This window comes from Sinocyclocheilus anshuiensis, unplaced genomic scaffold, assembly GCF_001515605.1.
Source record: "Sinocyclocheilus anshuiensis isolate Anshui unplaced genomic scaffold, SAMN03320099.WGS_v1.1 scaffold655, whole genome shotgun sequence".
NCBI lineage: Eukaryota > Metazoa > Chordata > Actinopteri > Cypriniformes > Cyprinidae > Sinocyclocheilus > Sinocyclocheilus anshuiensis.
Window position 1 is genome coordinate 560,073 of NW_015548221.1, and position 24,046 is coordinate 584,118.

At 38.8% G+C, this 24,046-nt stretch overlaps 3 protein-coding genes across 6 annotated transcripts in view; 1 reads left to right on the forward strand and 2 right to left on the reverse strand.

The window, feature by feature from the left end:
• Positions 1-7,610, forward strand: part of LOC107654228 (brother of CDO-like) — a 28,730-nt gene extending 21,120 nt beyond the window's left edge. For both annotated transcript variants that reach the window (XM_016441229.1, XM_016441230.1), the window contains exons 7-19: positions 840-1,112; positions 2,037-2,296; positions 2,396-2,561; positions 2,972-3,031; positions 3,353-3,562; positions 3,831-4,009; positions 4,119-4,218; positions 4,299-4,421; positions 4,535-4,717; positions 4,822-5,024; positions 5,820-5,908; positions 6,120-6,280; positions 6,437-7,610. In XM_016441229.1, the coding sequence (XP_016296715.1) occupies positions 840-1,112; positions 2,037-2,296; positions 2,396-2,561; positions 2,972-3,031; positions 3,353-3,562; positions 3,831-4,009; positions 4,119-4,218; positions 4,299-4,421; positions 4,535-4,717; positions 4,822-5,024; positions 5,820-5,908; positions 6,120-6,280; positions 6,437-6,570 (2,141 nt within the window). In that variant the 3' untranslated portion in view covers positions 6,571-7,610. The remainder of the gene's footprint in view (positions 1-839; positions 1,113-2,036; positions 2,297-2,395; positions 2,562-2,971; positions 3,032-3,352; positions 3,563-3,830; positions 4,010-4,118; positions 4,219-4,298; positions 4,422-4,534; positions 4,718-4,821; positions 5,025-5,819; positions 5,909-6,119; positions 6,281-6,436) is intronic.
• A 957-nt stretch (positions 7,611-8,567) lies between these two features.
• LOC107654229 (basic helix-loop-helix domain-containing protein USF3-like) lies at positions 8,568-17,686 on the reverse strand. Of its 2 annotated transcripts, none has more exons than XM_016441233.1 (7): positions 17,586-17,686; positions 16,814-16,903; positions 16,647-16,711; positions 16,051-16,082; positions 15,852-15,934; positions 15,653-15,749; positions 8,568-15,463 (listed from the first exon to the last, which is right to left on the reverse strand). In XM_016441233.1, exons 3-7 carry the CDS (start codon positions 16,691-16,693, stop codon positions 8,643-8,645), a joined length of 7,080 nt encoding a protein of 2,359 aa, XP_016296719.1. In that variant the 5' UTR covers positions 16,694-16,711; positions 16,814-16,903; positions 17,586-17,686; the 3' UTR covers positions 8,568-8,642. The 2 variants fall into 2 exon arrangements, with proteins under 2 accessions (XP_016296719.1, XP_016296718.1); XM_016441232.1 differs by having other exon boundaries at positions 8,568-15,466.
• A 474-nt stretch (positions 17,687-18,160) lies between these two features.
• On the reverse strand, positions 18,161-23,115 carry LOC107654230 (N-alpha-acetyltransferase 50-like). Of its 2 annotated transcripts, none has more exons than XM_016441235.1 (5): positions 22,866-23,115; positions 20,712-20,845; positions 20,055-20,174; positions 19,757-19,823; positions 18,161-19,561 (listed from the first exon to the last, which is right to left on the reverse strand). In XM_016441235.1, exons 1-5 carry the CDS (start codon positions 22,871-22,873, stop codon positions 19,384-19,386), a joined length of 507 nt encoding a protein of 168 aa, XP_016296721.1. In that variant the 5' UTR covers positions 22,874-23,115; the 3' UTR covers positions 18,161-19,383. The 2 variants fall into 2 exon arrangements, with proteins under 2 accessions (XP_016296721.1, XP_016296720.1); XM_016441234.1 differs by having other exon boundaries at positions 20,712-20,848; positions 22,866-23,107.
• Between the last annotated feature and the right edge of the window lie 931 nt (positions 23,116-24,046).

The following is a 24,046-nucleotide window of genomic DNA, read 5'->3' on the forward strand; positions in this document are numbered from 1 at the left end:
TCCAGCACCCATTACTCCAGTCTTCAGTGTCACATGATCCTTCAGAAATTATTCTAATATGCAGATTTGATGTTTAATAAACATGATACAAGATTCTTTGATGAATGGCATTTATTGGAAATATCAATCTGTTGTATTATATGTCTTTACTGTCAATTTTGATAAATGTAATGCATCCTTGCTGAATACAAGTATTAATTTCTTACTAGAAAAAAAATCTTACTGACCCCAAGCTTTTGAATGGTAGTGTATTATATATATGCTTCATATTTATACATTAAACTAGATGAATAAAAAAATAAATAAAAAAAATCAAACCGATACCCAATACATTAACTGACATGAAGTGGGGTATAAAAAGTAGGAACCAGGGCAGTGGTGGAACATTTTATGTGTGTGATGGCACAATTTCAATTTCCAGTAATTTAATGCTGATTTAAGGTAATAAGCATCTATCAGAACCAGAGAAAATAGTTGATAATAAGCATCCAAATGAACCCACAGTACTGAACAGAAAGAGCGTGTTTGTGAGTGTGTAGGATTGAGTTTCTGAGACATTGATGAGGTTGTTTTTGTGGGCTCGTCTCACGGCAGCTGTGATTAATTAAGCCGCTCTTGCTGCTGCTCTAATGAGCTCGAGCTGATTCACTAGCAGCCAACCATCAAGTTTTGGAAAAGGGTGAGAGAACCCAGACTCCTCTGCGGCAGCATGCCATCACAAACAGCACTCATGCTTTGTGCTGTTAAACCATCAACATGCTTGTTGGTTTATGCCATTCAGCATTTGTTCTGATGTTTTGACATACACCTGTCTGAAACTCCCTTCTTTTGTCTTTCAGAGCCTCCCCAGGTGCGTGTGGAGCTGCAGCAGCAAGACGTTGCATGGGGCGACACGGTGCGTTTCAGCTGTCAGGTGAGGGGCAAGCCTGCGCCCACTGTGGTGTGGCTCCACAACGCTCAGCCCCTGAGCCCGTCACCACGGCATCGGATGTCCTCACAGGTGCTGCGTGTGCTCAACGTTGGGCCGCAGGACGATGGCATGTACCAGTGCATGGCGGAGAACGGTGTGGGCAGCTCACAGGCAGCCACAAGACTCCTTACTGTCCCGACAGGTATAATACTTCATTAAAAATAATAATAAGGTTGATATTATTTGATTTAACTATTTAATTATTAAAATATTATTATTTTACTGTCCATTTATTTATACTACTACTACTACATATAAAAATAATGATTGTTAGTTATTAAATAATAAAAAAGGTATAAATAAAACTTAATAGTATAATAACAATTATCGCTTTGTTTATTAATTTTATCATCATTATTTTTACTGCTCTTAGTAGTTGTAGTAGTAGTATTTTTTTATTGTTTTTATTTTATAATTAAAAGTTTATAAAATAGTTAAAATTTATAAAATAATACAACTTAATATTATTATTACATATTACATTTCATATTATATATATTTTATTATTTATTACATTGATTATTTTTTAATTTTTAATATTAGACAAGGCAAGTTTATTTATATAGCACATTTCTTAAACTATGGTAATTCAAAGTGCTTTACATAAAAGGAACTAAAACAGTTAAGAATACATAAAATTAGCAGTTTTATTCAATTTTATTTTTATTTTTAATTAAAAGAGAATAAAAATAGTTTACAATTTATAAAATAAATAAAATGTGTAATTAAATTTGTATTAGTATAATAATAATAATGATTATTACATTATTTTTATTAGTAGTATTATCATTAGTTTTATCATTTTTTACTTTGTAATTAAGTGAATAAATCATAGTTCACAATTTGCAAAATAATAAAAAGCAATATTAATACAATTAAAATTAAATTGCATTAAATTAATTGTATTAAAATTTATATATTTTTATATTTTATAATTTATAAATGTATTTACTTTAATCATTTATAGCCCATTATATAATACATATACTTGTAGTGTATTTACTGATTTATAATAGTGTTTTCCACATTTAAAAAAAATGTTCTGCTTTGCCGTCTCTGGTTTCAGTACCCTCACGGTCAGGTAAGCTGCCCCTGATTCGACCGCTGAGCCCAGATAAGGTGTTGCGGGAACAGCCACCCTTGAAGCCTGTGGCCACCAGTGCTGTGCTGCCTTTTGACTGCTCTGAGATCAGAGTCTCCCTCGCTGAAGCGCCAGTCATCCTGAGTCAGCCACGCACGGGAAAGGCCGACTACTACGAACTTACTTGGAAACCCCGTCATGATGGAGGAGCCCCTGTGCTGGAGTATGTAGTCAAGTACAGAAAGGTACAACACCGCTCAGTTCATTCTTACAGTGTGATCTGCTTCGTGTCACTCGACGCTATGTTGTTCATGTGATTCATTGTGTGTACTTTTCTCTCTCAGGCTGGAGAATCTCCTGGAGAGTGGACCACTAACACCATTTCAGGCTCCCAGCAGAAGCTTACACTGACCAAACTGCAGCCCACCAGTCTCTATGAAGTGGAGATGGCCGCTAAGAACTGCGCTGGAATTGGGCAGCCTGCGATGATGACTTTCAGAACAGGCAAATGTATGCAGCCATATCGCTATTTCAAGATTACCCTTCTGCATTAAAATTTGAAAACGTTTTTCTATTTTTTTTTTAAATCACTAAATAAACTTGCATCTCCTTTAAGGGGTTAATTTTTTTATAATGACCAATATTTCCTGCATATTGCTTGACTACTTTACAAATAACTAAATAAATTAGCAACAAATATTGGTTTGAAATTTAAAGTCATTTATGCCTGAGACAGCTTTTTGGAACAGCAGTCAATTATACACTTTAGTGGTATAAAAAAGTATTTCACTGCAGAATTTGCTTTTCAGAATCAAGTAAGAGACAATGGCATTTTTTTCTTTCTTTCTTTATTTTTTTAAATATCTGTTAAAAAGGAATTAAGTAGTGAAATAAAATGTCTCTTTAATGTTGGTCTGCAGGGCGAAGAGGAGGACCCATAGGCCCCCAAAAAACACCAGTGGTGCCACCTCGTCTCTCGCGTGAGTATACTTTTGCCTGTGATATAACTAACAGCTGCAGTAAAGTACTGAGAAACTGTAATATTAAATACAGCTAAATTTATGTATGTATATATATAAAAACATTTATCAGTCCCTAAGAGTTCTGATTAATACTATTCTTATTATTAATTATGCTAACATGACTGTTCTCTTGATTTCTTTCAATCATAAATGAAGGATGAGATTACAGTAAGTGTGTTACGTGTTAGTGTTTGTGTTTGTGTATGTACAGTGTGCATGCATACACACTCTCACTGCAAGTATCTGTTGTTTTATTGACAATCTTTTTTGTCTTTCCAGCTCCAGAAGCTCCAGACAGACCCACTGTCTCCATGGCCACAGAGACCTCAGCCTATGTGACGTGGATCCCTCGTGGGAACCGCGGATTTCCCATCCAGTCGTTCCGTGTGGAGTACAAGAAATTGAGGAAAGGCAGTGGAGAGTGGGAGGTGGCTGTGAACAACATCCCTCCCTCTCGCCTCTCAGTCGAGATAACAGGACTGGAGAAAGGTGAGATTTACGTCAGTGAATAAGATGATCAGTTGATATGTTTTCAGTGGCTGATGCAGATAGCGATAACTAGGATTATCACTTATGATGAAAGAAGCAATTTTTAGTTTATTAATTAAAAAAATGTTAAATGTAAATACATCAGTCAAGTTAAAAAATTATATTTAATGCTTAATGTAGTTAAATAAATAATAAATTGAGTTAAAGAAATGCCATTGGACAAATGAGAAGTTGACTTTGTATGTTTTTCTTTCCATTGCATTTGCAGGAACATCATACAAGTTCAGAGTTTTGGCCGTTAATGTGTTGGGAGCGAGTCCACCAAGCGCTCCCTCTAAAGCCTACACAGTGGTGGGCAGTGGTCCACCAAACCGACGTCCCATTGATGGACCCTACATCACCTATAATGAAGCCATCAATGAGACCACAATCATCCTGAAGTGGACGGTAAGCAGTTTCTTTACTAAACACTTTTCCATGGTCAAATTCAAGAAATGTGAGTTTGTCACAATGACATTGTGAGACCTTGAACTAAATATTTCTGTTCTTTCTACAGTACACACCGGTCAATAACACTCCCATTTATGGCTTCTACATCTTCTACCGACCCACCGATAGCGACAATGACAGCGACTACAAAAAAGACGTAGTGGAAGGTAAATGTACTTCCTTTATTCTTTAATTTTCAACTATATATTAAAGAAGTATAAAATGTAATTGTGTGATGCTCTTTTAGGTGACCGATATTGGCATTCCATCACTGACCTACAGCCTGAGACGGCTTATGACATTAAAATGCAGTGTTTCAACGAAGGAGGCGAGAGTGAGTTCGGAAATGTCGTCATCATGGAAACTAAAGGTTTGTCCTTTTCCTCTCAATCACATTGTGAACTGCACCTCAGCCAATTTCTAGAACAAAGATCTCTTCTGACAACACAGATCTTAAGTGTGAACATCTGTGTGTACTTACAGCTCGCCTTCACCAGAGGACCACACCTCCAGAGACAGCATCGTCCAGGCCCGACCATCCAGGAAACCCTGTTCCCCGGCCTGGTGATCTGCCTTACCTCATTGTGGGCGTTGTTCTCGGAGCGTTTGTTTTCATCATTGTGGCCTTCATCCCAATCTGTCTGTGGAGGGTTTGGGCCAAACAAAGTAAGTGCCCTTTTAGAAACATGAAAACTTGATTAAGAATCCAAAGATAAGATAAGATAGAAGGACGCTCATGAACCATGAATTTTGTATTTATTTTATTTCAGAACAAACTTTAGACATGCGCTTTCCAGCATTGGCAGCTACAGTTTCTCCATGCCAGTACACCATGGTACCTCTGCAAGGATTGGCTCTTGGTCGACCCTGTCCTGTAGACCCCCACCTGACCCCTGCCCACACCATCTACGCTCCAAAAGGAGAATACATTCCCAATGGGAAACACACTACACAGCGCCTTCCTGGACGCCAGGTAATTTTGACACTTTGAATGGTGCTTAATAGGGGTTGGCGATATGACCAAAATCTTATATCAGTATGTATCATGATATAGTTATTTTGCTTTAAATAAGGTCTTTATGATATCAAAATATTTGATACCATAAAAATAAGATAATCAAATGTTTAAAAACACTGCATATTCTTCACTGTGTAAATTACATATATATGTCTTATTAAAGTTACAAAAGTGATTGTCAAAAGCAGTGAGAGATTATTTCTTTTGTTGTTTGATTAACATGAATGACAGATAGCAGGAATATTAGACTGCTGTCACTTTAAGAGCTGCCCAGATCCAATATACTGTTACATGTGTTTTCTTTCTCAGCTGTTTGCTTTCACTTAATACTCCTGCGCTCTATGAGCACCGTCTTCATGTGTGATTGCTCAGAAACCGTCTCTCAGACAGAGCGCACATATAGCGAGTTCTTTTTCACTGCTGATTGTATTTCAATGGCATAAAATTACTTGTTTTTAAACCACAATGCTTAAAAACGCGAGTGAACTATACGTTTTTGTGACCACGCAGCACAGCAACGTCACGCGAGCATTTAAATGCGATAGAGACGATAGTCCAAAATCTCTACCAGTTGACAAATTTCTACTACTTAATTGTGTCTGTCGGTATATCGCCCACCCCTAGAGCTTAATGTTTTGTGATGTCCAGCACAGTAGTTGTAAGAGTAATAAACATCTTCAATTGCTGTTTAAGGCCAGTGAATAAAGATAATGCATTGTGTTGATGTTCAAACTATTGTCTCTCTTGTAGGAGGATGCTGGCTATGAGCTGGAGTGTGATGCATTGTTGCCTCAGAAACTTCCCAATCCACAACCACATATCCACAATTACTGTAATGGGTAAGAAATGAATTCTAATACTGATTCATTTTATTATAAAACACCCACTTTTAAAGTGCCCCATATATTATGTGTTATTATATATTCATCATTGAATATTGTTTGTGTCATATTATGGAAGTAAAATGGGTTGCAAATGGTGACTGTTATAATGAGACATTTAAGTTTGTTAGGGAAACAACTATAATTTGAACTTTTTTCTTGTTCTTAGGGTGCCTGGCTGTCCTGAAGAGGGATGCTGTGTACCTGATGATTCCCCCTTGCAGGTCCTTAGTTTATCGGATCCTACGCAGCCATCTCAGAGTCCTGACTCCATGCAGGCCGATCACTCCCTCACTGAAGCAGATCACATGGAAGGGGAGCTCACTGCCGGTGCGTTCAGTTACTTCATGTATTACAATAAAGGTCAAAAGTACCTGCAAGAAACTGTCAAGCTTAATCAAATTTAGCTTTTGAAAAGAAACCAAATATTTTATTATTTTGTAAAAGTTGTCTCAATGCAATTTTTGGCACAATTTTCCCCCACAGACTTGTCCCTGTTAACAACAGTTGATGCGGGCATAAACCGGTTGCTCCAAGATGCTGAGCAACAGGAAGTGGAAGCAACTCGAAACATGAAACAGCTTGAGGAACAAGGGACACACAAACCAAAAGATGGATGAAACTGTAGAAAATAAGCAAGAAAAAATAGAAAATATTTATTTTTGTATAACAGATGCTATATTTATATATTTATGTATTTGTACATAATACAGTTTTTTAGAATGTGTATATATAGGTTGTTTATATCAGATGTAATACATATTTTGTTATGTTTGTCTGTTTCCACCAGGAGTTTTTATAAGCATGCTGTATAAATGATCCTCATGTGAGATACGAACAACCTGACACCTCAACACCATACATACAGTATCAGTAATAAGCTCCAGATTTTCCACTGGCAAGCATCTGTTGATGTTTGAAGTACAGCTAGTGGGAAAGATAATGCTTTTAGGGCATTATGATTATGATCCATTCATTATGAATGTTGTATCGTGCAGTGCTTGGGGACGATTGACTGTTTAAAAACACTTTGCATCAAAAATATTTGTAGGAAATGTACGCCTTATATGCATACATATTTTACGCACAGTATGTTGTATCCACATACATTTAGTGGCTTTTTGGCATGTAGACTTTACTGTGAGGTTTAAATACAACAAATAAACAGTTTAAGAACCTTTTGATTGTAACTTGTTCCAGGTGCGTCCTCAGTTTTAAATAAGGTATTTTGAGTGGTGTGCATCTTGTCGGTACAGTGTTTTACAGCTTTGTACATATGTTACTAAGATTTATCTATTTTTATCATTAACAAAAATGTTAACAAATATATGCAAAGTATATGCATTCTGTGTGTAGTAATACTGACTATGAAAAAGAGACCATATATTGTAGGTATTATTTTGTTTCAGTAACCTGGAAGCATCTTAAAATGAACATGCCTACCTGCAATATGCTGATTTTTATATTTTAAACTGGTTTGATGTAGTCTGCTTGTATAGTTGTACTTTTACTTCTGGAGACCTGCAGTTCTCCTGCATCAGTATTAGCTTCTTCCCACTGTTATAAACATGAAGGAAATGATCAATATCCAACATATTCTAGAAGTGTAGCTGCATGGTTACATGGATTGAGCACTATTGCCTGTAAATAAAGCAAAATAAATCGTATTTTCTGTTGTCATTTTCATCTTTTATGTTTGTATTTCCAGTAACTTAACACATTTGATTGCATACTGTTTGATCATGATTGGTTTCAATGCATATTTTTCCATTATTTTTAAGTCATACTTGGAAAAGTGCTAGTTTGATTTCCAATAAACTTACCTGAGCCACTTTTTTACTTTTAACCAGCTGGTCTCATGGTCATGATCCTGATTAAATGGCTCAAGTGTCCAGGGCCCTACAGTAAGTAGGAATTGACCATTTTTATTGTTTGTAAAAAGAGCTTCCCTGAGTAAGTAATAAAGTTGAACAACAAAATCTTTGAAAGGTACTGACATCTGGTGGATTTAGCGTGCTAAAACGAGCAATCTGGGAGAAAAAAAGTACTCTGCCCTCCGAATCAACAGGTCACAAAATTCAGTCAGAAATAAACATTTCAATTTAGATTAGATAGAAACTTTAATAACTTTTACTTTTTTTTTTTTACAAATATCTACAGACCACAAATCCATTTTCATAAATAAGTGAAAGTTCTTCTGGAATGATACTCTTCAGGAGAAATATTTTACAGATGGAAAAATATTTTAAAACCTTTGAAAACCAACTGATACATTACAAAACAGCTCAGATATATCTACTGTAGCATTAAATGCAAAATCATAAATTTTTTTGCTTTCACATTTCATTATTGTTGCTACAAAGTAAAAACATACAGACACAATTTTTCTATTAAACAATGTGAGCTGTTCTAAGTAAAAATAAAGACAAGTTATACATCATGTAGAACCATGACAGCCCAAACTATCAGCAAACAAAGCAAAAGAAACCAACCAAAGGCTAACAGACATAATGCAATATTTTACTTTCCCCCATAGTTCCAGAGTGATCCTGACGTGGGAGCTGAGAACATTCCACGCTTTATTTGCTTTAGAGGAATTAAAAGCCTTTAAACCATGGCCATCCCCTACAAAATCTATGCAGAGGTCAAGGCAAATAAATGCTGTGGCTAGGGATGAAAACCCCTTTAAAACCTAAACAGCAGAAGTCCCATCATGACCCAGGATATGACTTATGTTGTGGGCTGGGCGATTAGATTGTTTATTTGAGTCTGAGGAAGTAGTGTTGGCAAGAGACAATAAAGGTGACATTGGCATAGAGGAGCCATCCGGAGGCATTGCTGTGGCAATTTCAGGGAACAAAGAGGTCAAGTTAAAGTTGGATAAATGAGGTGTGATGCCTGAAGAGTTTGCAATCGGCATTGGTGTAATATCTGTGAGAAGTGGGAAGCTAGCCTGCGCAAAACCTACAGGTCGAGGGGGAGAAAGAATAGAACCGAAGTGGTTGTTCAATGGTGCACTGCCACTCTTGTCAGTGCTTGGACTTGTAAACATCTGGTTTGAGAAATACTGTAAAGGAATCTCACTTGGAAGGCTAGGATGAGCTGCAGGGGAATATGATGGATAAAATGAAGGTAAAGTGTTCTGAGGTTCCACAGGGAGGAGGGCTGGGGTGCGAGAGGCACTGGGCTGTGTGACCGGTGGGATGAAAGATGCATTGGCATTGATGGGAGGTGGCGGGTTCATTCCTCCTTTAGCAATGAAAGTAAAGCCAAAGTTCTGGGAGACATCAGACACGGCACAGCGATCGGACACTAAATTGTTGTCACTGCTGACCTGTGCACCATCTGCCATGAAACGCACAATGCTACTTCGTCTAGCTTCACTTCCCGTTTGTGAACGGCCAAGGATCACTCCTCCACCTGATGGCAGGGGCAAAGAATTTTCTGGTTCAAAAGGATTTCCAGGTCTCAAGTTGCCTGACCGTGGTCGATCTCCTGGACGAATCTTTGTGCTTTGTAGATCTGGTCCAATATGGTGGGGGCGTTGACTAACAGAGAGTGACCTGGTTGAGCCTTGAGTACGTCTTGTGTCTGAACTGCTGTGTGGTGTTAGGGGATGGGGTGGACCTGTTCTCACAGGTGGACCATGCAAATTTGCACTGACCTGAGAAATATGGCCTTTGTTGTTGTCCCCTAGACATATGGAAGCAGCTTTCTGTCCAGGGTGCAAATTAGGACTTGAAGATTTAGCCTGAAGTTCTCCAGCAGCGGTCCCAGGAATGCAGTTGTATTCTATACTCCCTGGGGTACAGCCCTGGGCTGCCCTTTGGTGCCCATTTTGTTCAGGGATATGAGGTGCCAAAAGGCTTTGCATAAAGCTCTGGTGGCATCCCTCCTGTTCTCTTGTCAATCCTGCTCCATTGTGCACACCTTGAGCAACAGGATGCGGACCCGAGTATGTTCCACGTGAACGCCCATCCCCTGTAGGCCCTGCACCCATTCTAAATCCTGTTTGTGGCTGAGGACCTCTCTGGCTTTGAGGTACAGACTTGCTGGACATGTCACCACTTCGAGACACTTGCACTTCAAAGTTACTTAGCTGATGCCCACTAACCAGAGCCTTGAAAGGTCCACAATCTGGTATTATTTGGGTGTCTGTGTTATTAGCATGGTCAGGTGGTAACCTGCTCTGAGAATTATGAGTAATGTTACCTTTACCACGTGATGAATCTACATAGCCTCGCAATTCTGACTGGTCCTGTGCATTGCTTCGAGGTGCTTGCAGGTGCACGCCCATACGTTGTTCACCAGTAGCAGGGGTCTTGCCTATCAGAGCCTCTGCTGAGTAGCTAGAGAGACGGTGGCGCTCCTGGCGTGATGAAGTGCAAGCAAGATCTGAAGAACGTGAAACAGAATTACTAGCCTGAGAGGTCATCTGCTGCTGTTCCATTGAACGAGACCCCATTAGTCTTTGCATAGCCCCATGATCTTGTCCAGATGGGCGTTCTGGCTGACCCAAGTGATTGTTTTGATGTGCCCTCTGACCTGCCTGTTGGGCCTCACAGTTTTTGTCCTGTCTAGCCCCAAAGTACTGCTGCTGCTGAATCTGCTGCTGAAGATGCTGATGACGTGAATGTGAATTCTGTGGTGGCATCTGTTGCTGTTGTTGGTGTGACTGTTGCTGCGGTTGAATCTGTTGTGCTTTTTGCTGCTGTTGCTGTGATTGCTGCTGTTGATGGTGCTGTTGTTGCTGATGTTGTTGGGATTGTTGTGGATGCTGCTGTTGCTGTTGTTGGTGTTGCTGAGGATGCTGCTGTTGCTGATGCTGCACGCCACTCTTTTCCAGATGATGTTGCTTCTGCAAACCAACATTTGGTCCAGACTGCCCACCACGTACTACTCCTCTCTTTTTTTGCACATGCTGGTCTTGCAGCAGGTTTCTCTGATGAATACTGTGGATCTGAGATTCTGGTTGTGTCAGGTGATGGTGAAGCTGGTAAAGGTGTCTTTGTTCTTGTTGTTGTTGATGTTTGAGGTAAGGGTTTCCAACTAAGTTCTGCCCAGATTGCGGTGCATTATGTTGTATGTGTCCTTGCTGCAGGTGCACCACACTTGGCTGAGTTTGTTCATGTGTTGGAACTTGAGTAGAGCAGTGTCCATCAGTAGGGCGGAGCACAGTGCTCATGAAAGTATTACCAGAAAACAGAGCCCCAACACCATCAGAGTGATTTCTTGGCATAACTGCAGAAGTACTTAAGGGCATCTGACCAACCATCATTTGCATGTGATCTGCAGCCTTGATGTCCACTCTTGCAACATTCCCTGCTGGGCACAGTTTTGAACGCTTATTTGGAAGAATAAGGTCATCTTGAGCAGACCTTTTTGGAATATCCTTCTGATGGCGTTCAACCATTCCAATACCAACATGGGTCCGCATCAGAGCATTCTTTAAAGGTGCATATTCATTAGGTTGAGAACAGGTTGGGGGAACTTGTGAGGAAGACTGAGTCACCATGACAGCAGCACCTCCTGACGACGGAGCAGAAACCTGCTGTGCAAGATTGGGTGATCCTGGATAAGGTTGGTTAGAGCTTGGTCTGATGAGGTTATTAACATTAAGGCTGGTGACAGCACTAGGCTGAGACTGTGAGTAAGCTATGCTCTGTGGAAGTCTGATGCCAGTAGTACTGCTGGCTAAAGGCTCAACTGGAGGAACTCGAGCAGAGACCTGAGATGAAGCTTCTGACACAGGTAAATCAGCCTGCTTTGTCAGTTTAACTTGCTGGTCAGTCACACTATTCTTGTTAGAAGGGACTGGCTGCATTTTTGGAAGGTCCCACCCTGTGGCAGCAGTACTTGTTGGGTTGTCAACACTGCATCCTGAAGTCCTCTTGCCTGGGCTGTCCTGTTCAAATATGGCTCTTGCAGCCATTGCTAATATTTCTGCCTGCTCAGAAGTGAAGGCAAATGCACCAAATGTACTTGAAGAGGCATTGATGTTGTGGCCTGCTGGAAGCAATGATGCAACAGAAAACCCTCTGCCACCTGAACCTCCTGCAAGAGGCGAATCAGTCTGTCTATTGGTTCCCAGTAGAGGATCAAAGGAATCATTTTCCAATGTACATACTTGTGGAGGAACTGTCACTTTTTGAACAAAAGCACCCATTTCTGTCACACCCTTTTCCGTGGCACCATCAGATTGTCCATCCTTGTCAGGTTGTGTGTTCATATTTGAATCAGGCATTTTGAAGTCTGCACAGTTCCCTTGGTTACTGGATGTCATGGACATATTCATTGTGGATGGTCGTTTTAGGGACTTGAAAGGATCCGACATCCTAGAAGTTTCTGGAATCTGAACAGGTTGTGTTGACATAGAAGCATCTGAGCCAGGAGTTGAAGTTGAGGGCACAATAAATGATGTCTGATTTTGAGAAGAGTTGACTGACTCTTGTGTTTGTGAAATGGTCTGACTTGCCATGATGGAAACCACTGGCCCACCCTCTGTTGAATTAGCACTGACACCTAATTGTTGACTTGGTGTGGATATATCACTTGGAAATGGAGGCTGACAAAGGTCTGAATGAACAGATTTACCTTTTGAATTGCTTTGGGCAGAGCTTACAGTGATCAGCGGAGAGGAACTCTCTGTAAAACTGGGTCTTGATTCTGTTGATCTCCTTTCGCTACTGGTGCAAACATTACTGCTACTCACCTTATTCTGCTCAGTAGTTTCCCTACAAAATGTCACACTGCATGAAGAGTTAACATGAACTTCTGATGCGGCAACTGACAAAGTTACAGCAGTATCCACAGAGCTACACTGTGACGAGAGGGCAACGCTAACCGCTGAACAATTAAACTGGGGACCAATATCTGGAGTAAAGATTTCTTTACTCAAGCTGCCACAATTTGTAGAAACAACCACGTTACCCTGAGTAGAACTTGCAGTACTGATACTACTAACTGTTACATTGTTATGCAAGTGGACATCATCTATAGATTTTGCTTTAGTCTTTGAAACTTCTCCACCAGTCAGTGTGGGCTTGGCAATGGATCCATTTACTGAAGGCGTGACAGAACTGTCTGCTGATTTTTCACTGGAGGAACTGACACTAATGACTGCAGAACTACTGCGTGTTGAACTAACACTGTTTGGGACAGGTCCTCTCTGCGTGTTAACATCATGAGTAACCGTATCTTTATTTGAAGAACTAACCGAATCAACACCTTTTGCTGCAGTGGATAACTCAGAACATGTATCATTTGCAACAAATGCCTTACTCTTGACAGCAATTTTACGCAAACTTCGCCTGGGTTTAGGTTCCTTTCGTTTCACCAGTTTGGTTCTCCAAACTGAGTTTTGTCTGGTTTGATTTCCAGAAGTCCCACAACCTTTCTTTGGCAGAATTTTAACTGCACTGCCAGCAGCAGTTGAGGGTACAGGTACAGAGGAGGAAAGAACAGTTTCAGTAGAAGTGCTGACTTCTGAAGCACATGTCGGAAGAGGTTGCACAGTAGTGTATGAAGGTGGAGCAATGGAGTATATCTGAACATTGCTTTGACTTGAGACCTTTGAAATGCTCTGACTAAGACTAGTTAGAGCACCTAAACAATTCATGGCAACATTGGAGGTGGGTTCCTCACAGGTGGGCTGAAGTATCTGAGTTACACTTTGACCAGATTGAGAGTTTCCCTTATCTGATGACTTTGCCGGCTGCAGAACATAAACTTGTCCATTCACAGTGATAGTCTGAGGTGCTTGTGCTTGCAATTGGGTTGAGGGCCGTGGAAGAATATGTACCAACTGCTTTGTACCAGCTGCCAGCATGCTAGCTGTACAGGTAGTGTTTGAAGTGGTCATTTGACTGGATAACGTTGGGGTTGCAGTTGACACAATGGCAGTGTGATGACTCTGTGGCGCAGGGGTCAAAGTTGGTGCCTGAATTATGACAATGTGCTGGCAGGGTGTCTGACTAGTGACATCATCTCTGAGAACCTGTGGTGCTGGACATGAGCCTCCCTGTTGCAGAATAACAACATGTGAGTTACTTGGAGGAGAGGAGGTCACAGCAACTGGTGTTTCCTCAGAATTCACCTGCAATAACTGCATCGTCTGTAACACTGGCAGTGTGGCAGCTTGTGGTTGAGGCACAAGGGCAGGCTGAGTTGGTGGATTTATGATTGGCTGAGCTTGAGGCACCACACTGAGATGCAGTTGAGGCACAACGGCAGACTGGGCTTGGGGCACCACTGTAGGTTGAGAATGAGGCTGGCATGGCAGAGCAGGCTGAACTGGAGTTTTAGGTTGTAGGGTGGGGTTGCAGGTGGTCATCAGAGCAGAGTTGAGTTGAGGTTTTGGTAATAATGCAGGTTGTGCCCAAACAGATGATTGTGGATGGGTCAACTGCGCTGTCTGTGTTTCAACAGGCTGATGGACCACTACGGCTTGGGATACAATGGCTGGCACTGATAGAATTGAAGACTGTTGTGGTACTGCTCTCTGAGGGCATGGCACAACTGCTGAATATATCTGAGGTCTTGGCCCAGATGGCTGAACAGGAATGCACGTTGGTGTTGGGGCTTGCAGTTGCACAGGAGCCTGTGGTTGCAAATGGATAGAAGCGGGCTCCTCAATGTGTTTTGTCCCAGTTGAACATACAGAAAGTTGCTGAGGATTATATGAAATGCTGGCACCATCTGTGACAAGTGCCTGAGACACAGGTTGCACTGTATTTCCTGCAAGCTGTAGTGTTGTCCATGTAGTCTGAGTGCTACTAGTTGCACTGGTTCTAAGAAGGGTAGAGCTTGCTGGTAATATAGTGCTAACAGACTGAATTTCAGTGGATGGAGCAACTGGAACCACTGAGTTACTGATCACAACTTGAGGCAGTGAAGACAGGCTAAGCATATGCTGAAGTCTGAGGGGGGTGGTCGGACAGGTAACAGAAGTGAGACTGGGGATTGGGTTATCTGGTTGAAGTTGTGGAGAGACTGGGGTGCTGACAACAGGCTGGGGACATACACCTTGAAGAGTAATATAATTCATAGGAGGGTTTAATCTTGGAGTAGCAGGTTCCAGTGGAGAATATTGTTCCAAGACTGTAAGACATGGCTTTGACACAGGTATGTGGGAAGATGCAGAGGAGACTACAACATTATTTACTGGTGCTCCGTTCGTAATACCAACAGACTGGCCTGTACCCAATGTTATATCATATGCAGGTTGGACTGTTACAGCATTTGCTGGTTGTTTATCAAGATGAGAAACTGGATTTGGTGGAATTGAGACTTTGTTTGTAGGACAGGAACTGTTGCCATTGGAGTAGACAATTATTCCCTTTGACATCAAGTGAGTTGGAGTGACTTTGGCTACTTTTGCACAGCGCTGCTTCCCTTTCCAGTGTATAGTGGGGTCATCCAGGAAATTGATGCCATTAGCTTTGAGGAGTTCAATATAATGAGCACTTTCCTTGCGCAGGTCTTCCAGCTGGTGCTGTAAGTGCTTTATCTCTTCTGCTGCAGAGACATATTTAACACAGAAGTCAAAATGAATGACTGCACATAAGCTTACAAAGAATGCATTGGCTGGCATTTAATTAAGTACTTATCTTAATAAAACCATGTCCCTATGGAAAATGTTCATGGATCACATGTAAATGCACAATTTATACAATTAACTGCTGTAATTAAGTCATGGCTCACCTTGGACTTTGTCTCCTCCATTAAGCAGCATTTCATCATTTTGTCGCTTTAGCTCAGTGATGTAACGAAAAGCCTCTCCCAGAATCATATTTTTACTCTATAAGATAAGTCAAAATATTACAAAGTGAAAACTCTGTAGAAACAAAAAAAACAGCAATTTTAAAACTGTGCTTAGTTTCTAGTTCTATTACACATTTACCTGTTTCAAGGCCTGAGAGCAAGGCAAAAGTTCTCCAATCCGATTTATACCAGCATTGATTTTCTCTTTACGATGTCTTTCCACTGATGTATAAGAAAAATAAGAAACATCTTACAAAATATTACTTATAAAAAATATTCATTTAATATTAAAATGAGATTAAAAACAGTTAGACTCATTTTTACCATTGCTTTCTCACCTGCATTATGGATCTCCTTGTTTTTCTTCCTCCTAACATTTCACAGAAAATTATTAAATGATAAACAACTTGAGCTCATAAGTAAATAAAAAATAACAGTAAACATCAGAACACTACTACCTAACTAATTAAAGTGCATTCTTACTCATAATTATAAACGCATATACACATATTTAAAGCAAAGATTTATAAATATAAAATGTTTATACTTTCCTGAGAGTCAATTCGTTAACATTAATGCATTAGGTATGATGAACTAACAATAAACAGCAATTTTTATAAGTATATTTATTCAAGTATAAGTTAATTTGTACATTTGTTCATTGTCATGTTCTTTCATAATGCATTTACTAACATAAATTTATACAACAATAACTTTGAATAATAAATGTTATAAAGTGTAGTTTATTGTTACCTATTGTATTTACTGCATTAAAATAATTCAATTACAGAATATTAAAATACAGAACCTTATTTTTAAGTGTCAGCCATAAAAAAAAAAAAAAACTGTACATTTTATAAAGGAATAATTCACTGGGTTCAATCAGAACTGCCATGACATTCAATATACGCTTTAAGCAGGAACTGATCAGTACCGTGACGGTTTTGGGTTATTTGTTTGATTCTGTACTATCTCCGGCATCCTGGCACACTTTACAGCCTGTTAATACCAAAACACATTAACAAAATCTTATTTGAAAATAATGCAACTCAAAATATATGTAAGGGGATATGTTGTGGCTGGGGGTAAATGCAAAATTACCTTCCAGCACCAAGCATGCAGCTATCATGTGTGTGAGCTCAACAATGTTGGAGACCATAGATCCATGCACGTCTATGCTCAATAAAAAAACTGCAAAAGAAAAAGGGAAATAATTGCAGATTGACATATATGACATCATTTTACATCAAAGATTATCACAGGATTGTGAGACAATGTTATTGTCTGCTTGTCTTGTATATTCTGCACAGATTGTCACTGACACTGTGCTTTGACATGAAGGAAGCCTTGAAGATTAAATGAGATGGACATTGTATTTACTTGCAAGTCCTCAAAACAATAACTAGGAATCAAACTATAAAGTCAGGGATTAGCAACACAAACTAAATACAGATTGCACCTAACTGAGCTTGTTTAATAAATCAAAATTCCAATGCATGTAAATACAGTACAAGAAAGCCAATTTGACTCTTCTGTCACCACTAACATGTAAAGCTCTTTAACACTGAACTGGCTAACAGACTTAGCTTATTAGCTTTGAAACCTAGATTATATCTGTGTTGAGCTCTGAGCCTGAATAGAGAAAATAAATACAACACAGACTGAGGAGAACAAAGCTGACTGTACACATATTAACGTACAACTCTTCAGTTGCATGCTTTTGTATGCCCTTAAAGTACAAAGATGGCTTGAGTGGTTAACTGGCAGTGAGCTAACACGACAGCTAACACATTACCATGGTTTACGATTACTAACTGCATCACTTATCTTTAACACAACATGTCAGCAGGTCTGTCACTTAAGTAGGACCTACCGACTGCTTGTCCATCCTTTGAGCTGATGATATCCCCGTCAAAACTTTGTTGATCCTGAACAATTTACTCCATCTCTGACCTAGCATAAAACTGCCAGTCACAAAACAGAGGCGGGATTTCCGTTCTGTCCAATCACAGCGAAGACGAATGAGATTGTATCCAATCAGATCACGAAACCGTGCTGAAGGGGCGTTATCGTTGATGAGGTCATCGGAAAACACACAACGCAGGAGACGTGAATGTTTGTTGTTAGTGGTGTCGTTTTGTGGACTTTGTAACCTCTTAAAATAAAATGAAAAAATCTAATCTTAAAAAAAACCCTCAAAATAATATTTTAAGTAAATTACAAATTTCTATTAAAAAGTTTATATTAAACACTGAATACAGGATAACATTAATGTTCACAAAATAATGAAAAACGAAAAATAATGCAAATAGTAATTTTTATTTAGAGGTTTAAAAGTCATACAATATAGAGCTCCAGAAAAAGATAAAATTTTCCAAAGAAAGGAGGAACAAAAACATGCTTTTACTACAATGGAGAGGGCATGTCTCCTCTGGCATGCACTGAGTCAGGGCTTTTCCTGGAATCTGGTTCTGTAAGTCCTATAAAATAACTTGTAGAACTAACCTGTAACACTCCCACATTGTGTATGGAAAATAGGTGGTGGTCAGTGAACATCACTGAAATGTAACTGTTGTATTGTGGGAGGATTTGTTTCTGCTGCGGTAACAAATGAGAAGCTAGGGTTCAAATGTAGAAACACTCAGGCGGTTAATGGTGAGGGGAAAATTAAATGTTCACATCAAAAACACTACTAAACTCTAACTTCAGTCCCGGTGGACTAAAAAATTATTAGAGAACCACATTCACTGTAAACAATGCAACCGTCAAGGCCCATAAAAAGTCATTCCTGTTTGTTATCTGAAGCCTTCCTTACCATCTCACCAGCAGCATTACTGCAAACCCTAGAAAAAGCCCAGACTCAATCCACAAATAAAACACAAAGAAAAAAAAAAAGATGGGGATTTTAAATAATGGGTTGAAAAACAAAACATTCACAAACAAGTGGAGTTTACTCCCCTTAACCTCCCCCTTACTAAAACAGTTGTACCACTCTCTTGTTCGAGGGGGCTCTACGCTCCATTTCTTCACTGGTTTAGCCTCAACTCAGACTGAGGCGGCTGACATCAGAAGGAGACATTGCATCACATGCAACCCTCCAACATTGCATATTGCCTGTATGGTGAAGCAGGAGGTCTCAGCCACCAGTAGATTCCCTTGCCGTGCGTCCGAGGGCTCAGATGGTGGGATGATGGACTTCTGCGGATCCCACATGCCCCTAAGACGATTCAAACGATCACTCCAAGGTTGCCAGCTGGGGCGCATCGAGTCATATTTGAAAAGACTTTACCTCTTTAGTTCTATTGTTTTGTCCAAGCTAAGCTATGTCCCCTTACCTTAAACAAATCTAAAACAAATGCGAACTGTATGCTTTGAAAACATAACCTTCACCATGTCAGATCAATAAGAAGTCAGCAGCTTTTTGGAGCACTTATGAATTCTGCTTGAAAACCTCCATGTAATTTCAACTCTCTAAATGATGAAACGGAAAAGAAAAGAAAAAAAAATAATTGAGGGGGGACTAAAGTTTTTGCACATTAAATGCAGCAAATAAATCATTGAATTTTCTGTCTAAAATGTCCTCTGAAGAAAGTGGTGAGTGTGTCAACCCTGGGGCATCTGTTACAGTTCCATTTGGGGGAAGAGACCAATCTGGTGTCGCTCTTCGACCCCTAGTCGGCTTTCTGCAGCTCTCCTACTGGGGGCGCACATGGGCTACGCAGGCTTTTCTGAAGAACGTGGGCATCTGCTGGCTCTATCCTCTTGTAATAGTTCTTTTTTGTCTCAATGATCTCAAAGCCAAATTTCTGGTAGAAGTCAATTGCAGACTCATTGCTGATCTGCACGTGACTGCGGAGACACGAAAGAGAAAGCGAAAGCACGTTACTTTAGCATACAGAAGACTTTTAGTAATTATTCAGTGATTAATTTTCCAGCAGACTTGCAATTATGTGGTTACTTGAGTTTCAACATTAAACATTATGTGAATGAGACACAGATGGAGATTTCACGACAAATAAAGCACAAGACTGTCTTCAGACTCACAGGTAAATGTTGTCAAAAGTGCCATCCTTCTCACAAATGTTCAACACATGGTTCAGCATTTTTGTTCCTTCAAACAAACATGGCAAGATAAATATCAGTAACGGGAAAAAGTGCAAATAACAAAATTCAAACATCACTGCTCTAGTGGATTATACAAATCTTCACGTCAGGCATCACTCAAAGACAATAATCTGATTATGCAATCATGCATTCAATCCAAGGGAATCGGACCCCTTTCTACCCTTTGAAAAAAACGAGGACACACAAGTACATAAAACACCCAGAGAAGTGATCTCACCTATGCCAAGTCTGCGGTAAGGTGCTAGGCAACCCAGGGTCATGATGTAGAGTCGCTTCTGGTTCTGAGAGTGATCCACTCTACAGCACACGGCACCAACTGCGATGTCGTTGAAATACGCTGTAAAAGGTTCAAATGGTTAGTAGGAATATATTTATACAACTGTTCAAAGGTTTGGGTAATCAAGTTTTTTTTTTTTTTTAAAGAAATTAATACTTTGTCAACAGGGATGCATTAAATTGATCAAAAGTGATAGTAAAGATATTTATAATGTTACAAAAAAAATCTAGCTTGTATGAATGCTATTCTTTAGAACTTTCTGGTGTTTTTGTCAAGAACGTTTAACATTCATAATATTAAATGTTTCTGGAGAACCAAATTAGCATCTTATAATAATATCTGAAGGATCATGTGATATTGAAGACTGGAGTAACGGCTGCTGAAAATTCAGTTTTGCCATCAGAGGAATTAATTACATTTTTAAATATCAAAATAGAAAACAATTTTACTAATATTTTACAATATTACTCTGTTTGTTTAAACAAACACAGCCTTTCAAAATCCTTAAAAAAAAATATTTTGAACAACTTTTGAACATTTAACATTTGACCAATATCAAAACTATCAACAGGAAGTCACAGTAGCTTTGTTTCTTACCTAGTTTGGCGAGCTCTCCTACTTCAAGGACATCTTTGTAGAACTTGTCGTTGTAGCTGACAGGGAAGATCACTTGGTTCAGACGCTTCAACTGTTTAATGTTGTGGGGTGTAACGTCCCCCAGCTCGATCCGGCTACTAGAACAAAAGCAGAACGGTCAACTAGCTGTGCACAGATGCTACACATCACATCAGTAGAGCATAGTCTCAAATATAAAATAATATAAAATAAAATAAAATAACACTAATACAGCTTTACTAGTAGGGACGCACAATGTATTGGTACCATACCAGTTATCAGTCAATTGATATTAGATATATAGCAGATGTATGCATGTTTATAATTTTACCTATTTTAACATTTAATTAACTTTTGCATCATGTAACGATCACTTTAAGTAATTTAATAACTGTAATTTTTAGAAAATCTGCAGTTTTTATACTATCACTATCAAACTTTATTCACTATCAAAATGTGATGCCTAAATTACATTTAAAGTAACTGATTTTTTAATATACAGAAAATAGTTTAGAATATTAATATTTAAAATCTTTTTCCTTTTTATTTTATAACACTGCATCTCTATTTACTATTTTCTTTCTAGTTGGTGACATCCAAATGGTGCACTCACAAAAAATATCTTGGGTCAACTTGACAGTAAACTAGCAGTTTATTCACTATCAAACTGTGATGCCTAAATTACATTTAAAGTAACTGATTTTTTAATATACAGAAAATAGTTTAGAATATTAATATTTTAAATCTTTTTCCTTTTTATTTTATAACACTGCATCTCTATTTACTATTTTCTTTCTAGTTGGTGACATCCAAATGGTGCACTCACAAAAAATATCTTGGGTCAACTTGACAGTAAACTAGCAGTGTGTAAAGTCGGTATTTATAGGAGGTCAGCATGCTGAAGCCCAATACCAGCACCAACACAACAGCTGCTGGTCATGTGCTCACCGCTGCCACTTAAACAACCAGTATGAGGTGACAGGAGAAAAACATGGACGCTAAATATGGTTTACAGGAGAATGATCATTACTATTACCCAACAAAACCTTGTGATTCCCGATCATCAACTCTAAATGCATTTTAAATGACAAGCTTGAGTGGCGATAAAGTCTCCCATTTTTTGAGTAAAAAAAATCATGACATTTCATATAAATACTATCAAGCAGCCTTCTAGACATAAACTCAAACTGTTAAAGCAGTGGACCCCCAACCTTGCTCCTGGGGCCCCCTAAAAATACACATTTTAGAGAGTTCTCGAATCAAACACACCTGATTCACATCAGAGACCTGTAATGGGTGTGTCAGATAGATGTGTACTTCTGGAGGCCCTCCAAGAACAGGGTTGGGTACCACTGTGGTAAAGATGTGAATTTTAAACCGAATTTAAAAATGGTGATGCTTAAGATAAAAGGTACTTGAAGAGAAACAGGCAACATCCCTTAATTTTATCTTTACGCATGGTCAAAGCAAATCACTTCAGTGAGATTGCACTGTGACGCAACAGTGTCATAACGCAACATTGTGTTATTCATATTTATTACAATATATGTATTATTTCATACACCAAACTTGAAGTAAAAACCTTCATGGAGTGTCTTAAAACCCCATGAACTGTCATTTTCAGTATGCTATGCGGCTAAGCTCACTCCATCACGTGTGTCACATCTTTCTGTTTTTACATCAAAATATTCACACATATTAAACCCAACAGAACAGCAATAAGCTTTAATGGCAACCTAACGGCCTCAGGATCCAAGAGAGCTCATTTCAGAAAGATATAAGCGTGGCAGGCTAACCAAGATAGCAACTTCAAGACTGACTCAACATTTTCGGATTTAGATTCGACACACGATCCAGTTTGTCACGGATTTAAGTCGTGCCATTTTTACTGGCATATGGTTTAATCTGACGCTAGATTATACGAGGCATTTTTTTTTCAGCGGAAAAAAAGAGATGGCAATGTCTAAAGGCTGGGTGTGAAAATGCGGCGCAAATGTCTCTCCTCCACATTAAGCGCGCAGAGAGCTAGCAGCTAGCATTAGACCAACTCCACTGCCCCCCTGCTGGAAAAAAGAGAGAATAGAGAGGGGAAAACTTTACTTGAGATGAAAAGACCCTTCGTAGTTGTTTACTCACCCTTTCATGTTGAAGAAAACACGTTTGTTGTGAGGGATACAGGGGCAGTTGGCGGTATTTGGCAGTCTAAAGGGGAATTTGGGCAGAGTTTGGGATGTGATCCCCTCCACATGTATGTTGCTAGCACACTAGCTAAGCAGTCCGCATTTGCCTCTGTGCTGTAGCCAAAGGTTGCCAGGTATTTTTGATTAAATCACCGCAATCAACTTAAGTCAGACTGAGAACCTAATTAAACGATTTTATAGCTGTTTTGAAATAGAACTCATGTACTATAATAGTTAATGTAATTTGTATTGATGTGAGCATGCATTCAATCGTTGGAAATGCTCTTACGATCTCACAAAAGTAAGTGGTCTATGGTTGATGAAACAGGATTTGGCAACGCTAGTTCTGGGAGGCTGCTTCTGTCAACCTTCACCACTGACAACAAGCAACAGGAAACAGAAAAACGGGAAATTACGTTAAGGTAATTTTATGCCTTGAAAATACAAGTCCCGTCCTATTCTATTAATCGAAATAAAACAATGTATGAATGCTTCTAAAATTATTTATTTTAATTTTATTTCATTAAAATTACATTTTTATTATTATAAAAATAGATTTGCAAAGGTCTCTTCCTGTACACAATGTAATAAAATACATTAATATGTACTATAAAATTAATAAAAATGAATAAAATGTTTTTATTTTATAAGAGTTTTAGTCAAATCATTTATCTCAAATTTCATTTAAACACAATATTTTTTTTTAGACTGTTCAATTTTATGCAGTATAAAATCATAAATATATATATATATTTTAAAATACTTATTTAAAATGCTTTTAAGATGTTTGACAGTTAGGTAACTATGCATTACACAGCTTCTTGTTGCAACTCTAAACTTTAAATGTGACAAATAAATCTAACACAGCTCTAAGCCATCCACAATGTGATTTTAAACCCTTAATACTAACACAGAGAGCACAATAATGTACCCAGTAATTCTTCTTCACCAGTGGATACATAGACAAAAAAAACAAAAAACTATGACAATAAACAATATGGCTTTTTTATTATTATTATTTTGTATCATTAAAGTCAAAGTATCTTACGAAATATTGCAAAATACTTTATAAACTTCAATAGCATTTGAGGAAAATTACTTACAGTAACACAACCAACTGTGAAGTGTTGATGTAGT

Excerpts from the sequence above, each read along its gene's own strand:
- LOC107654229 (XM_016441232.1), bottom strand. The coding sequence starts at position 16,693 with ATGCCGGAGATAGTACAGAATCAAACAAATAACCCAAAACCGTCACG. Across the intron at positions 16,083-16,646 it reads AATAACCCAAAACCGTCACG|GAGGAAGAAAAACAAGGAGA; the intron begins GTACTGATCAGT and ends GTGAAATGTTAG. Across the intron at positions 15,467-15,652 it reads TGGAGGAGACAAAGTCCAAG|CAGAAGAGATAAAGCACTTA; the intron begins GTGAGCCATGAC and ends ATGTCTCTGCAG.
- LOC107654230 (XM_016441234.1), bottom strand. Across the intron at positions 20,175-20,711 it reads AGGAGAGCTCGCCAAACTAG|CGTATTTCAACGACATCGCA; the intron begins GTAAGAAACAAA and ends AACCTTTTACAG. Across the intron at positions 19,562-19,756 it reads ACTTTTGACAACATTTACCT|TCACGTGCAGATCAGCAATG; the intron begins GTGAGTCTGAAG and ends GTGTCTCCGCAG.